The sequence below is a fragment of the Miscanthus floridulus genome, chromosome 5, assembly GCF_019320115.1.
Source record: "Miscanthus floridulus cultivar M001 chromosome 5, ASM1932011v1, whole genome shotgun sequence".
NCBI classification, from domain to species: domain Eukaryota; kingdom Viridiplantae; phylum Streptophyta; class Magnoliopsida; order Poales; family Poaceae; genus Miscanthus; species Miscanthus floridulus.
Window position 1 is genome coordinate 44,751,805 of NC_089584.1, and position 15,407 is coordinate 44,767,211.

General features: G+C 45.4%; 1 protein-coding gene across 1 annotated transcript; it reads right to left on the bottom strand.

The window, feature by feature from the left end:
- Positions 1–4,113: 4,113 nt before the first annotated feature.
- Positions 4,114–5,475, bottom strand: LOC136454586 (uncharacterized). The gene is made up of 5 exons (XM_066454961.1): positions 5,191–5,475; positions 4,827–5,115; positions 4,612–4,716; positions 4,489–4,541; positions 4,114–4,407 (listed from the first exon to the last, which is right to left on the bottom strand). Exons 1-5 carry the CDS (start codon positions 5,473–5,475, stop codon positions 4,114–4,116), a joined length of 1,026 nt encoding a protein of 341 aa, XP_066311058.1.
- Between the last annotated feature and the right edge of the window lie 9,932 nt (positions 5,476–15,407).

Here is a 15,407-nt window from a genome sequence, read left to right on the forward strand (position 1 = left end):
TGGCTCTTAGCTGCTGGGTTTATAAAAGAAGTGTATCATCCGGATTGGTTAGCAAACACTATTCTCGTTCGAAAAAAGAATAAAGAATGGAGAATGTGCATCGATTATACTGATCTTAACAAACACTGCCCTAAAGACCCCTTCGGCTTGCCTCGGATAGACGAGGTTGTAGACTCTACCACCGGCTGCGAACTACTCTCTTTCCTTGACTATTACTTCGGCTATCATCAGATTTCCCTCAAGGAAGAAGGCCAGATAAAGACGTCGTTCATTACACCTTTCGGTGCATACTGCTATAAAACTATGTCCTTCGGACTCAAGAACACCGAGGCTACCTATCAAAGGGCCATTCAGATGTGCCTCGACCAGCAGATCGGCCGCAATGTCGAAGCCTACATCGATGATGTGGTCGTCAAAACCAAGACAGCCGACAACCTTATCGCCGACCTCGAAGAAACTTTCGCCAACCTAAACAAGTACCAATGGAAGCTGAACCCTTCAAAGTGCATCTTTGGAGTTCCATCCGATATACTGTTGGGCTACATAGTCAGTGCTCGAGGTATCAAGCCTAATCCTGACAAGGTCTCCATCATCACCAATATGAAACGGCCAACATGTGTCAAGGATATACAAAAGCTTACACGTGCATGGCTGCTTTAAGCCACTTCATATCACGCCTCGGCGAAAAAGGGCTGCCTTTCTTCAAGCTCCTCAAGGCCTCCAAGCACTTTTCCTAGTCGAAGGAGGCAGACTCAGCTTTCGAGTAGCTCAAGTTGTTTTTGATAAAGCCGCCGATCATGACAGTGCCAAGGCCAGACGAGACTTTGCTCATATACATCGCCGCCACTTCTCGCGTCGTGAGCACAGCTATCGTCGTCGAACGTGAGGAAGCTGGGCACGCTTACAATGTACAACATCCGGTCTACTTTATTAGTGAAGTACTTAATGAGCCAAAAACTCGTTATCCTCAGGTACAAAAGCTGTTATATGCAATTTTGATTACGTCGCGCAAGCTCCGACATTACTTCGAATACTACAATATCGCCGTGGTCACTGAGTTTCCCTTGGGGGACATTCTTCGCAATAAAGAAGCCAATGGCCACATCATTAAATGGGCTGTTGAGCTCGGCACCTATTCCATTGAATTCAGAAGCAGACCTACCATTAAGTCACAGGCGCTCGCTGACTTTGTCATTGAATGGACCGAGATCCAAGAGCCCATCGTCGCTGCTTGCCCCGAACACTAGGTAATGTACTTCGACGACGCCCTTAATATCAACGGTGCCGGTGCGGGCATTCTGTTCATTACGCCGACCAAGGATAAGCTATGTTATATTCTTTGGATACACTTCCCGACCTCAAACAATGCCGTGGAATACGAAGCATGTCTCCATGGTCTTCATATAGCCGTCGCGCTCAGCGTCAAATGCCTCATGGTGTACGAGGACTCTGCACTGGTTATCAACTAGCTCAACAAAGACTGGTCCTGTTCCAGCGAGAAGATGGACACTTACTGCGCTAAAATTAGGAAGCTTGAAGGAAAATTCTATGGCATCGAGTATCACCACGTGGTACGTGATCAAAATCAACTCACCGACCAACTATCCAAGCTCGGTTCTTCTTGCACCGTGATTTTGCTAGGGGTTTTTGTTCAAGATCTCCTGGCGTCATCCATCAAAGAAGATAAGGAAGTTGAAGAAGTTCCCCCTGTCGAGCAGTTGGTACTTGCAGTACCTTTGCCGGTCGCCGATTGGAGGGATCAATTCATCAAGTACCGCACCAGCGCCGAGGTACCTACAGACAAGACTGAAACTGAATGCCTAGTTCATAAAAGCAAGCTTTATGTGTTGGTGGACGGTAGCTTGATGAGGAAAAGTGCCAAGGAAGGGATACTACAGAAGTGCATCACCCAAGAGGAGGGAGTGAAGTTGCTTCTTGAAATTCACTCTGGTTCCTACGGCAACCATGCGGCCTCGAGAACATTGGTCGGCAAGGCCTTCTGAGCTGGTTTTTATTGGCCCACAGCCATCACTGATGCAGAAGATCTCGTCCGACATTGTGAAGATGCCAATTCTTCGCTAAGCAAATACACGTGCCGACGCAAGAGCTGCAAACCATCCCAGCTTCCTGGCCCTTTGCATGCTTGGGACTAGACATGATTGGGCCTTTTAAGCCAGCACCAGGTGGTTTCCGGTACGTATATGTCACCATTGACAAGTTCTCCAAGTGGATTGAATATAAACCGCTCGCCTCGGCTACTGCAAAGAAGGCAGTTGAGCTCTTTGAAGATATCATCCATAGATTTGGTCTACCAAACAGCATCATCACCGATCTCGGAACTACATTTACTAGACATCACTTCTGGGATTTCTGCAAAGACCGTTGCATCTCCATCAAATATGTTTCCATTGCCCATCCAAGAGCCAATGGCCAGGTCGAACGAGCGAACGGCATGATCCTTGATGCCCTAAAAAAGCGATTGTATCAGAAAGAAGAAAAGCACTCGGGCAGATGGCTCAAGGAGCTTCCAGCTGTAGTCTGGGGACTATGTACTCAAGCTAGTCATAGCACTGGTGTAACTCCATATTTTTTGGTCTACGGCTCAGAAGCCATACTACTAGCGGACGTTACTTTTCGAGCACCTAGAGTGGAAAACTATGATGAAGAGCAGGCCGAGGCTGTTCGGTCTGAGGACGTCGACAGAGTCGAAGAAGAGCGCCTAATCACCTGTGTCCGTATAGCTAAATATCTGGAGGGCTTGCGAAGGTACTACAACCAAAACATCAAAGGTCGTTCATTCTCTGTCGACGACCTCATTCTCCGCAGGAAACAAAGGACTGAAGGTTTGCACAAGCTCTCTTTCCCTTGGGAAGGGCCTTATGTTGTCAAGGAGGTTACTCGACCAGGTTCTTATCGCCTAAGTGACTTAGAAGGAGTCGATGTTCCCAACTCGTGGCACATCGAGCACCTTATATGTTTCTATCCTTGAAACACTACATATATATACTCTACAAATTTATATTTAGCAATGTTTTTTGGTCTTCATAACTTGTCTCCATTTTGTCTCTATTGTGGATTAACAACCACTTGTGGTCGCCGAGCTATATGCTACTTCATAACGAACTCCAATACGTAATCACCGTAACTACGCCGAACACGGTTTCTTCAAATGGCCGAACTCATTTTTCTCCAAAACGCCGAACTCATTTTCTCCAAAACGCCGAACTCATTTTCTCCAAAACGCCGAACTCGTTTTCTCCAAAACGCCGAACACGATGTCTCCAAAATCGCTGAACTCGTTTCTCCAAATTGCCGAACACGATTTTCTCCATATCGCCGAACATGATTTCTCCATATCGTCGAACTCGATTTCTCCAAATCGCCAAACTCGATGTCTCCAAATCGCAGAGCATGTTTTCCATATAGTGGAAACATTTTTTGATCGGAGAGCAATATTTTTTCTTTTCTGTTCTCTTCGGAGACGACCCAATCTCCGACTTCTCCCTACACGTGCTACAGGCTCCGCGCTCTACGTTATGGGTGGTCGGCTGCGGTTCTTTGGTCACCTCTATTTTTCCTATATGTCTATGGGCTCCGCGCTCGGTGTTATGGATTATGGGTTAGCCAAGGCCGAGAGTTCAACATAGAATACATTGCTCGGACGCCGCTTGTGTTGTTTTTATCTCCAAGTTTGTATAACAGCTGCCGACCAGAACACGTTTAGCGTTGTTTTTTATGGAAAAGACTCATCCACCAATTTTTCCCTACACGTGCCACGGGCTCTGCGCTCTACATCATGGGTGGTCGGTTGCGGTTCCTGGGTCATGTCTATTACTCCTACACGTGCACGGGCTCCACGCTCGATGTTATGGACTATGGGCTAGCCAAGGCCATAGGGAACAGCAGCAGACCAACTGGTCGGACGTTAGTTGAACTACGCATAACCGCGTCATGTTTGAAACTTCAAAGATTATTTCGCCAAAATATAAGCAAACTGCATATATTACATATACAAGCACCTTATGACAAATATTTGATAAGTACTTGTTTTCTTGCGCTATCGCATTTTCTAATACACAGTCAAGGTTTTATAGATGGTCTTCTATAATCAGATTAATGAGCTCTGCCATCACCATCCATCTCGCCAAATAGATCTATGTCGCTGGCCAGCATTTTTGCTGCATCCTCCACTTCATCCTCCAGCTGCTGGGTCTCCACGTTGCTCAGCCCTTCTGCGAACCCACCCTCTATGGACTGAAGGTTGATGGTCGGATAATGGGACCAAACAACCGCAAGGACATGGGTAGCGACGGTAGTAATGGCATCGCGGTTGAAGGTTTTGAAGTTTTCCCATGTTGCCTTGCACCTCTGGATGACGGTGTCAGGGTGTTGCCGCCGGCCGTTGTGCTGAGTGGCCGTTTTTGGGTTGATGCAGTCAAGAACCAACTTAATTGCGGTGACTACAGTATCAAAGTTCTCCTTCTAGACCTTGGCCTCCTGCATCAGCACGTCGAATTGTGCCTTGGCTTTATGACGATAATCTGCAAGAGTTACAATGATCCGTTATATGAGGAGCTACTACAACAATGATACCGACCAGAAGGAATTCACCTTTCAGCTCCTCAACAAGTTTGGTCGCCCGCTCTGCTTCCTTTGCTTTTTCCTGGCGAAGTTGATCGATGGTCTGGCGCATCTGGCTGAGCTCAGCATCTTGCTCTACAAGCACAGCAGTTGTTAACGGAAATGAGGCTGTTCAGCAATACTAAAGTACATTCATTGATGTACCATACCTGCTTTCTATTTGGATACACTGTTGAGCTATTCGCTTTTCCTCTCCAGCCGCTCCGAAGCACATTTTAGTTGGTCGGAGATAGCGGCCAACTGCTCGGACTGGCTCCGCACTTGCTCGGACGCAGCCGCCAGCTTTTCGGTAAGGACCCCCTTTTGGTATTCTAGGTCCCGCACGTTGGACTCAGCAAGGTCTCGTTCGCGTTGGGCTCGCTGGATATTCTTCTCCGAGAGGTTTCTGGCCTCTTTGAGTTTTTCGTTCTCCGTTGCAAGGGGCTCCATTCGCTTTATTAGCTGGCGGCGCTGCTCGGCAACTCGAGATATTTCCTGCAACAAATATGATGACATTATTGTTAACCACTGCCAACAAACGACTATGACTTTTCTAGAAAAAGTATTCACCTTGATCTGTTTCATCACACCAGTAAGGGAAGTCTCCAATCTCTTGAACTCCTTGGTGGTGTCCTCCTCTTCAACAATAACTATTTCTTCACCGCGCTTTCGGAGGATCCAGACTGCTTGAGGTCGAGGTTCATCGCGCATGATCTCCTCCACCTTGTCCTCTTCCATCGCAGCCGGAGGGACCACCTTGGGGCTCGGTGGTCGGATAGTAGTTCCGACCATGCCCTCTAGAGAATCGGGGACTGTCGTCTGTTCATTTGACTCTGAGATCTTTTCCGCCCCCATTTCCACTGTCATAGAAGGAGCTATCGCCTATTCACTCGCCATTGTAGGCAGTCGCTCGCCGCCAGGAAGATCACCAGGGGCAGCAATTGGTTCCCCAGTGTGCTCCCGAGCACTCGGGGACTCCAGGATGTGGTCTGCTATCGTCTCCACCGCTCCAGGACAAGTTTCTAGTCGCCGATCAGTCTGAGCGGGTGGGGCTAGATCTGTTGCTCGCCTTGCACTGTGTCAAATCAGTTATTCAGTAACAACATAAGTAAAGAAAATACAGCAAATTAACTGCAGCACAAGAATACTTACGGTTTGGTCTGACGGTTCAATTTCTTAAACCGACGGTGCCGGCCAGAGCCTCCAGGCGTAGCCACGGGGTTAACTCCAGTGATTGGCGGGGGAATTCTCATCTCTTCCTCGGACAGCCTTGGTTCAGTTGGCTGCTCTAGGGCTGCTGTCGTTTGTTGGCCTAGGATCTCCGTTACCCGCTCCGCGGGGATTTCCGACGTCTGCTGCGCAGCAGTTCCCTCCGCTCGATGCTCGGGGACTCTCCTTGTCGTAGCCTCAGGGACTTCTTCACCTACACCGGTTTGTTGCTCCATGCGTGGGTAGAGCGGAGGCCCTTTTGTGCTCGAGGGAGGGTTCGTGCGAATTTCATCGTCGTCAGACCAATCGAACACCGTGGTTCTTCATGTTTGATTGGTCTGGTCATCATCTAGAGAGATCCTGCCTGGTTTGCGGGGAGCAGTCGCTGCTGTTTTCCTCTTCTTCTGTGCCGGCTCATCTTCTGCCGGCCTCTTTCCCTTATTTTTTGCAGGCACCGGGGGAGGACTCTCCGTCCGACCAGTGTCCATTCCTCTGGATTCCGAGGAGACACCGATGGAGCTCTCCTCAATTTGAATAGGTCGACGTGCATCCACTGACGGCGGCCAATCGTTTCTCAGTACGCCCGAGAAATACACTGCCCTGTCCTGCGAATGGATCTTCACATGAGTAGGATCAGTTTATTGCTCAGCAGTATAAATAAAATTCTCAGAAACATAAAGTAAAGACTTTTACCTGAGGGGGCAGATTCTTGTAATTGAAGGGCTTCGTGTACCCTGACAGCCTGAAGGAAGATAGCGGAGCAAACAGCTCGGCAGTTCGCTCTTCGACGTCGCTCCTGGAAAGGATTTTGGGCCTCTCTCGAGTCCCGTCGGTCTCCCCTTTGAATTCAAAACCTGGGTGCGCCCTCTCCTTATAGGGTTGTATACGACGTACTATGAAACTCGCCGCTACCAATTTGCCATTGGTCTTCACGCCCTTTATCAAGCCGAGGAGTTCATTCACTTGATCCATGTCGTCCTTGCTCGGCAGCTCCGACCAACTCCTCTGGCTTTTTGGGATGTGGTTGGCGTTACAACGCACCGCTAGGTGGCTTTGTCTCATGTAGAACCATCTGGTGTTCCACCCCTTCAGCGAAGTGTTTAGTGGTATGATAAGATATTCACTCGCCATCCCATCCCGAAGCTGGAGATACACCCCACCGACCACCTTCGAACTAGCCCCGCCTCTCTTCTTCGGCCAGAATAGGTGACGGAAGAGATTGAAGTGGGGTAGGATGCCAAGGTATGCCTCACAAAAGTGGATGAAGACAAAGATGTGCAGAATGGTGTTGGGATGAAGGTTGCACAGAGTAACCCCCTAGAACTCCAACAGATCCCTCAAAAATGGGTGTACAGGAAACCCTAACCCACACCAGAAATAGTCTTCGAATACTACCGCTTCGTCAGTGTGAGGCGTGGGAAAGGACTCACCGAGAGCTGGCCGCCATCCGGCGGTCGCACGATCTAGGAGAACGCCGGCTTCCACCAATCGGTTCAGCTGAGCTTCTCCTGTTCATGACGGCACCCACTCCTCGTCGCGTCGGGCCACGGCATTCGCCTTCTTGGGACTCGTCTTCTTCGGTTTCGCAGTTCCTCTCTTCAGCGCCATCTCTCAGATCTAGTTAGGGTTCGGCGGTGGAGGCAGCTGTGGTTGCGAATTTGGCGGCGCAAGAAGTGAGGAGGAAGATGAAGTGGAAAAGGTGGGAACAGGGACTGCGGAGGCACTATTATATAGGATCCTTCCCACCATTCCACATTCAAGGGTTTTTTGGGAACCGTTCCTGCGATCTACGCCGCTGTGATTTCTCCGATGCGGCAAATGGGCCGTTACTTGGGCTTTCGCGCAAACCGCAGCCCATGGCATTCATTTATCATTGCCTTCAGTTGCTCCACGCCGACATATCGTTGAAATCTCTGCCATTTATTGAGGCTAAGTAACTGATGCTGTCCAGCCGTTACTCCAGTTTTTCCTCCACGATTGGATTTCTCCGATAACTCCGCCTGCAGCTCGGGGACTGCTAGTCTTTTCCGTTGGTTTTTGGTTGTATCTCTGTTTCTGACCCTGGCACCACATGACTACATCATCTGCTGTCAGGCTCGGGGACTAAGTGGGCACACTTCACCTCACGGTGAGTGTGCGGATTTTTTCTCGAAGACTACACGCCTATAGAGGAAGATTGACTCAAACAAGTTTGTTCGGATTCTAAGTGGGCACACTTGGTCCACTACGGATAAATTTTCGATTCTAAACTTGAGCTCCTTACACCCTTATGGCAAGCCGTACTTTGGTCACTCTACTCGACGATGATTCACGGTGCTCGGCGATAGATTGTGCTGCTCGGCAACGGTTCACACTGCTCGGCGACGGCTCACAAGCTCGGCAGTTCAGCATGATGGTGAGACCATAAGCTTGACTGCTCGGCGCTGTTCGCACCTGCTCGGACAAGCTTAAGATGACGTTGCACAACGGGTACAAGGTGCTCGGGGACTAGCTGTGGGGTGTACGACCCCGGATACCCACGACAGACCACATGGGCTGCGCCCCTAGGGGTGGCCCAGCCCACAAGAAGAAGCCTTGCGAGGCACGACTCTGGTCGGCGCCTCCCGCAAGACATTGGGAAGATATCCTGAAGATATTACGAGTTCTGTTAGGATATGTATGACCCCAAGATTCCTGTAATCAGTTATTACTTTCCGGTTATCTCTTAGATCTAACTGACTTGTAACCCTACCTCCCGGACTATATAAGGCGGGCAGGGACCCCCTCTAAAATCACGGCATATCATACGATAGCTAATACAAACCAACAGACCACAGGAGTAGGGTATTACGTCATATTGACGGCCTGAACCTGTCTAACTCGTGTGTCTCTGTTGCCTTCTTGTTCTTGATCTCACGCTCCTCTGCCGATCGATCTACCTTCGTGGGTTACCCCTCGGAGGACTGCCGACGATATTCTGTCGACAAAAAGTGTATTGTCCGTAGGGGCGGATCCAACGGTGGGACGGGTGGGGGGGGGGGGCTCGAGCCCTCCTACCCATACTGGAGGAGTGGAACCCCCTGTGGAGCCCCCATAAATTTTTAGGCAAAATTCTATAGTGTAGGGGGGGGGACTGAGACTTAATATCGAGCAACAGTGTTGTTCAGCCCCCCTGAAATATTTCCTGGATCCGCCGCTGATCGTCCGCGTATTGAATTATTGGGAACTCTTCTCACGGCTGGGGGATTGGTCTTCTCAACAAACCAAGGGAGGCTGCTTTATTTATAATAGCTTGGAGTAGGTCTACCGCTAAGACAAACAACAACGGGGAGAGAGAATCACCCTGTCATACACCTCTTTTGCAACAAATTTTTTTCCCCAGGACTCCATTGAGTAGCACTGCCGACGTGCCTGAGGAGAAGATTATCCTAATGCAATGGATCCAAGTGTCTGAGAAACCCATATGCTGCATCACTGACAATATAGTGTTGTGCTTCACCGTATCGAAGGCCTTTTCGAAATGGAGCTTTAGAATCACTGTCTCCCTCCTTGACTGGTGACATTGGTGGATGAATTCAAAGCACCAAGCTAAGCAATCCTGTATAGTCCTTGATCTAATAAAGTCATACTGATATCTATGAATGAGCTGGAGGATGACTTGTTGTAGCTTATCTGTAAGAATGTTGGTCAATAGTTTCAGACTTGAGTTGAGCAACGAGATCGGCCTGAAGTCGTTAACTGATTCAGGGCTGTTATGCTTTGGCGCAGGGGTGATGAAGGAACTATTCATACTTTCCAAATTTACATTCCCTCCAAAGAAACTATCACACAGTCTATAAAAATCCTCCTTAATGATGTGCCAGGACTTCTTGAGGAACAACCCATTAAAATCGTCTGGCCCCGGGGCTTTATCAACAGGCATTCTTCTAACAATATTGAGCCCGTTCGCTGGTTGGTTTCTAGGCTGATAAGCCGGGCTGGTGCTGGTTTGTTGTGAGAGAAAAACACTGTTGGCTGGCTGATAAGCCCTGGCTGAAACCAACAAGCGAACGGGCTGTCTATTTCTTCAAGGGTGAAGGGTTCCACTAGGCAGCTTAAGTCCTCGTGTCGGGTGAAGAGAGAAGCTAAGTTGTATAACATTGTTGCTTCTTCTGCCACTCCAATTCGGTTTCTGAAGGTGTTCCATATAATTCTAGCTTTACCTTCATGATCTTGTATATATGTACCTTGCTCATCTGAGTTAGTATCCATCTCCACAACAATGTTTCAAGAAATCTTTTGAAAGGAAGAGGCATCCCATTAGCATCAGAGCATCATGATCTTCAATTTCTTCAGAAAGGATGTTATCCAGAGTTCCAGACTAAGCTAGAAACAATACGAACAATTAGCACTATCCAAGACAAAGCATGCAAAAAAAATGTAATCCAGAAGGTAAACATTGCAATTTTGTCAGGTGCTGTGGTGTTCAATGAATAAATTCAACCTGTAGCCATCTACATATGTAAATCTTTCGAAATTCTTCGCGTCCGAATGGGCGGACGGCAGACGTCCGCCGAACAGCCTTCTCGCCGCCAAGCCGCTCCCTCCTATTCCCGCCAAACAGCCGCTCGATCCCTCCTATTCTTTTATGGGTTTTTTTTATTATTTCTTTTGGCCCAATAACAATACACCGCTGGAGGGAGGTCCAAAAGAGTTACGTGTCCACATCAACGCTGGATCTTTTTAGTTTTCATTTTTCTTTTTTCTCTGCTGGATATTTTTCATTTTTATTTTATTTTATTTTCTTTCTTTTTATTTTTTGTTTTTTCTTATTCTTTTCTTATTTATTTTTCCTTCCTTTCTTTTTTTATTTTGTTTTCTTTTTATTGTTTTATTTCCTTGCTCTATTTATTCTTCCTTTTTTTTCTTTTCTTTTTAGTTTTCTAATTATGTTTTTCTTCGATTCATGTTTTTTATTTTTTTTATCTTTCTTTATTTTATCTTTATCTTTTTCTTTTCGTGCATCATTCATTTTTTATCTTTTTTTTCTGTTTTATGTGTTTATTATTACTTTTAATTTTATATTTCCCTTTTATTTCTTTTTTCTTTTTTTATTATTTTTTATGATGTTCTATGTTGTTTTTCATAATGTTTATGTAGTATACATGTGATATTTTATGTTTTTTTTTATGTTCACGTGTTATACATGTGATGTTATGTGATATTTTTTTTTTATATACACGTGGTCTACATGTAATGTTCTATGATGTATTTTGTGATGTTAGTGTAACATACATGTGATGTTCTCGTAGTATATATATAATGTTTCGTGTAACATACATGTGATGTTCTATGGTGTAACATACGTCGAGTCTGCTGACTAGTTGATTACATAATCCTGCTCTGCGAAGAGCTAGCCGTTACCAGTTTGCATATCATATGTTGCAACTCTGCAAAAAAAGATTTGTACCATTATTGTACTGGCCATAAAACTACATTAAATCCTGACTAACTAAATTGTACGACACTGACGGTAACTGAATGCTACTCCTGGCCTTACCATTCCACAAATGATTAGACATGTTTATTAAATGGCTCAGGTTGCAACACTAGCTAATGTCCCTGGCTATCATATGTTGAAATAGTACTAAACAAAGATGTGCCCTCCATTAATACTTACAGCTTACTGTACTCATCCTCCTCCAGTCCATGACCATGGCAAATAAACTGGAGATGGCCAGCCGCACCATCAAGATCACCTTCTGCAACAAGTGTCTTCACGGCGTCCAAATGGGCAATCTGCACGTCCCGCCGCAGCCATTCTAATATATCAAAGTAGTTTGCTTTGGCCCATGCTCAGAGTGTCCACGTCAGTGAAAAAATTTTACAGCGTCCAATCGTCTTTCCACGGTCCAAAAACTACGAATTGCGTTACCTCATCGCCCAACAAATATATACCGCGGCTCCAACTTCTCCATCCAGCTCCTTCCCCTTCCTGATGGTTCCCGACCCCGACGCCCTCCTCCTCTCCGCTCTTTCTCTCTCTCTCTCTCTCTCTCTCTCTCTCTCTCTCTCTCTATATATATATATATATATATATATATATATATATATATATATATATATATATATATATATATCCATGCGACCATGGCGAGCGCACGGGCAGGGCGGCCCACCTGTGGCCGCCCTCCTCCTCCCCCTCCACCCTAGCGTGCCCTCCCCCCCTCTCTCCTCTCCGCTCGCTCCCTCTCTCTCCCGATGCGGCCAGGGCGACGCGGCTATGGCTGCAATCCCCCCCCCCCATGTCGGCCGGCCAAGCGCCGCCGGCATGGCTGCCTCCCCGGCGCCGCCTCCTCCCTCTGCTTCGTGTGTGGTGTTGTGCTACAGGAAACCCTAGGTTCCTGTTGTGGTCTGAGCGGCGCCTCCATGGTTGCAGCGACACGAACAGAAAAGGTTCGACTTTTTTGCATTCATCTACTAAGAGATTTATTAGTTTTACAATAGGATATTGGCCTTCCCTGATTTAGTACTTCACCAAGTAGGATATTGGTCTTCTCTGATTTGCAGTTCTAAAGCGAAGTGTATTGCTCACATGCATCGTTTGCTTTAGTTTCATCATGTACATATGTTAATTCAGACAAATAGGATATTGGTCTTCCCTGATTTGCAGTTCTGAAGCGAAGTAGATTGCTCACATGCATCGTTTGGTTTAGTTTCAGCATGTACATATGTTAATTCAGTTCGTACCATCAGTGCTGAGATGTAATCTTTCCCCTCACGCTGTTGTGGTCATATGTGTTTACCATAGTACGATTCATGCTGGACCACGAGGGATTTTTCTCAGCAAGCTTTCTACGAAATTAAACCCCTTTAAATTCGTTCCTAGATTCATGCAGGTTGTCACTGAGTTCTGAATCATTTTTTTGTTTAGTAAATAAAGCCCTTGGCTCGGGCTCTATGTGTGGTACTCTACCCTTTCTTGGCTTGCTAATTTCTATTCTGGATCTTTCTTGTAATGGCATAGTTGAATCTATCAGGATAATTTTTTGGGCCTTTTGTCTCCTCCCTCTAATTATTCATGTACTGAGCTCCCTGTAGCTTTGTTCCGCCTTCCTTAGTGAAACAGAAGCAAACCTTCTGCTAAAAATGCACCTCATTAAAAAAATATACTGTTTAATCTCCTATTTATTTTTGAATTTTGGTATATTAGAGGAGACCTCAATGAGAGTTTCTACATTGGCCCTATTGATGATGGCGATACGCATAGCGATGTAAACCAGCGGCCTTTAGAAGGTACTTATCTACTTTGTCATCTCTTAACAACTGATAGGTTTGCTACCTCTATCAAGATAATTTTTTGGACTTTTTGTCTCACTCCTTGTAATTTTGTTCTGCCTTCCTTGATGAAACAGAAACGGATCTTTTGCTAAAAATACGCCTCATAAAACCACTGTTTAATCTCCTATTTACCTTCTGAATCTCGATATATTATAGGAGACCTCAACGAGAGCTTGTACATTGGGCCTATTGATGATGGCGAAATGATAACGATGTAAACTAGTGGCCTTCAGAAGGTAATTATCTGCTTTGTCATCTCTTAATAGCTGATAAATTTGCTACCTCTTATCATGCATTATCTAATTGTCTAGGGATATGATCAAATTCCATTTTTTTCTTTGAACAATTGATTCTTTTTCTGTCTATCTTTAGAGCACTTGCCATCTTCTAAGGACACAATGAAGCTATACATTGCAGCTGTTATGTAAGTATTAGAAGAACATTGATCCCATAACAGGAATGAACTTGAGATTTCCTTGCGCAGGTTACATTGAGTGATTCTACCTGCGAGCAATGAAATACATAGAGCTAAAATGCATCAAGGTATTTATTTCTTGTGCCTATTATTCGAATCAGTAATATTTCACGTTTTGAAGCCCTGATGTCCGTTATCTACTTGCTGTTTTTGTGTTCTTTGCGCTTAAAGGAACAGGGGTGGCACTATGCAAAACATATCTTTCCAACACAGGTTGCTGCCTATTCTTGACTGATGTTACTTACCTTCCCTCTATTTTTCCAATTTCGTTGTGTGCTTCTGTTGTGTAGGCATACCTACCTTTTCTGGTAACACTTACCCTGATTGGTGCAATTTTACATTTCCAGAGGACCATGTCTTTTTTAACTGTGTTGTCCTTCATCGGTTCACAACGGTCGGTTGGTACGCTGATTCTAGGTTGGCCATCCCAGTCAGCCCCCAAAACTCTTAGGTACTTCTTTCAATTCACTTCTTCTTCACTTGCAGCTTCTGTGTAGGTCCATGTGCTGATTATCTATATTGAGTGTGTTATGAAATATTGCTGCTTAGCGGTTTAGAGTCCCATGTTTTCTTTTCGTCCAAATTCTAAGAGAGCTTCCATCGAGCAACGGGTGTTTGGGCAGGCCGACATTCTTTCCATTATCCCCTACTTTTCATACTTTGTCACTTTTGTTTACTTAGGTGTACGCATGTTGTTTGGGCAGCGGACGTTGTTGGCATTTCCCCCTCTTTGGTATCTTTCTTTAGGTTGGCACTAATCTGAGTTTTCGCACTCATCTGAGTCTTCGCTAGGCAATACGTGTTGCAATCGGATGTTCTGAGATGCGACCCCGACAGGTAATACTTCAGCTATTTTTCTTCAGATATAAAAAAGTGTTCATTCTAAATCACTATTTACAGCTACAGTCAACGAGATGATTACAAAGGGCACATACTTACAGTCAATGAGATATACTACTACTACTAACTTTAAAATCAGCATATAGTTCTACATAACTTCTTCAAAGTTCCTACGCTTCAATTGATTACAAACTCTTCTTGATCTTCATGTTTCCGATTTTTTAGACCTCACTTTTTAAGGTATAAAACTATTCGTTTCTTTCAACAATGTCTCCGAGATGACCTGCCTGTGCCAAATGCCATCTTGAAATTCCTAGATCCTCATATGTACTATTTTTCTTTTGTTGCGTCGGTGACCAAAGGTCTAAAATATCAGCCTAGATGTTTGTGTGTAGATTTTCGTCTTTTTGCTGTGTGTGTGCACATGTGCCTTTTAATTTTGTCATTCTGTTGGTTTACAACTAAGATAAAATGTCTCGCCACTTCAGAATCAAACTGCATCTTAAAGTCTGGTGTACAATGGGGGAGGGTGCTAGCCTGGCTTGGCGCTTTACAATTATGGCGGCGGCTTCTGCCTTGACCCAATAGAAAATCACACGCTAACGACTGCTTCTTCCTTGGAGGTATGCTAAATTTTTCACTGTTCTTCCATTTGTCCTTTCTTTACTATCCTAAATGTGATTGAAGGTATGTTTGCAAAATATTTATGGTCTAAGAAAGTAATATTTTAATCTAATATAGCTTTGGTTTTCTCTCTCCGTGTCACTTCATTGAGAAAGTTCATGTCTCGGGATGATTAGTATAGCTGTAGCCTACCTTATTTGTAGAAGACCGGAAAATCTAGATTTTAGCATCCCATTGATTTCAAAAGTTGAAGGTCCAATTCAAGATTTGCTATATCACTTACAGTAAACAAAAAACAACAGAATTTTGCTTTTCTCTAAAGCTATTTTGAGCTACAGAG

Coding starts and splice junctions, on each gene's coding strand:
- LOC136454586 (XM_066454961.1), bottom strand. CDS start 5,475: ATGGGGGCGGAAAAGATCTCAGAGTCAAATGAACAGACGACAGTCCCC. Junction 5,116..5,190: donor GTGTGATGAAACAGATCAAG/GTGAATACTTTT, acceptor TATTTGTTGCAG/GAAATATCTCGAGTTGCCGA. Junction 4,542..4,611: donor ACTTGTTGAGGAGCTGAAAG/GTGAATTCCTTC, acceptor TAACTCTTGCAG/ATTATCGTCATAAAGCCAAG.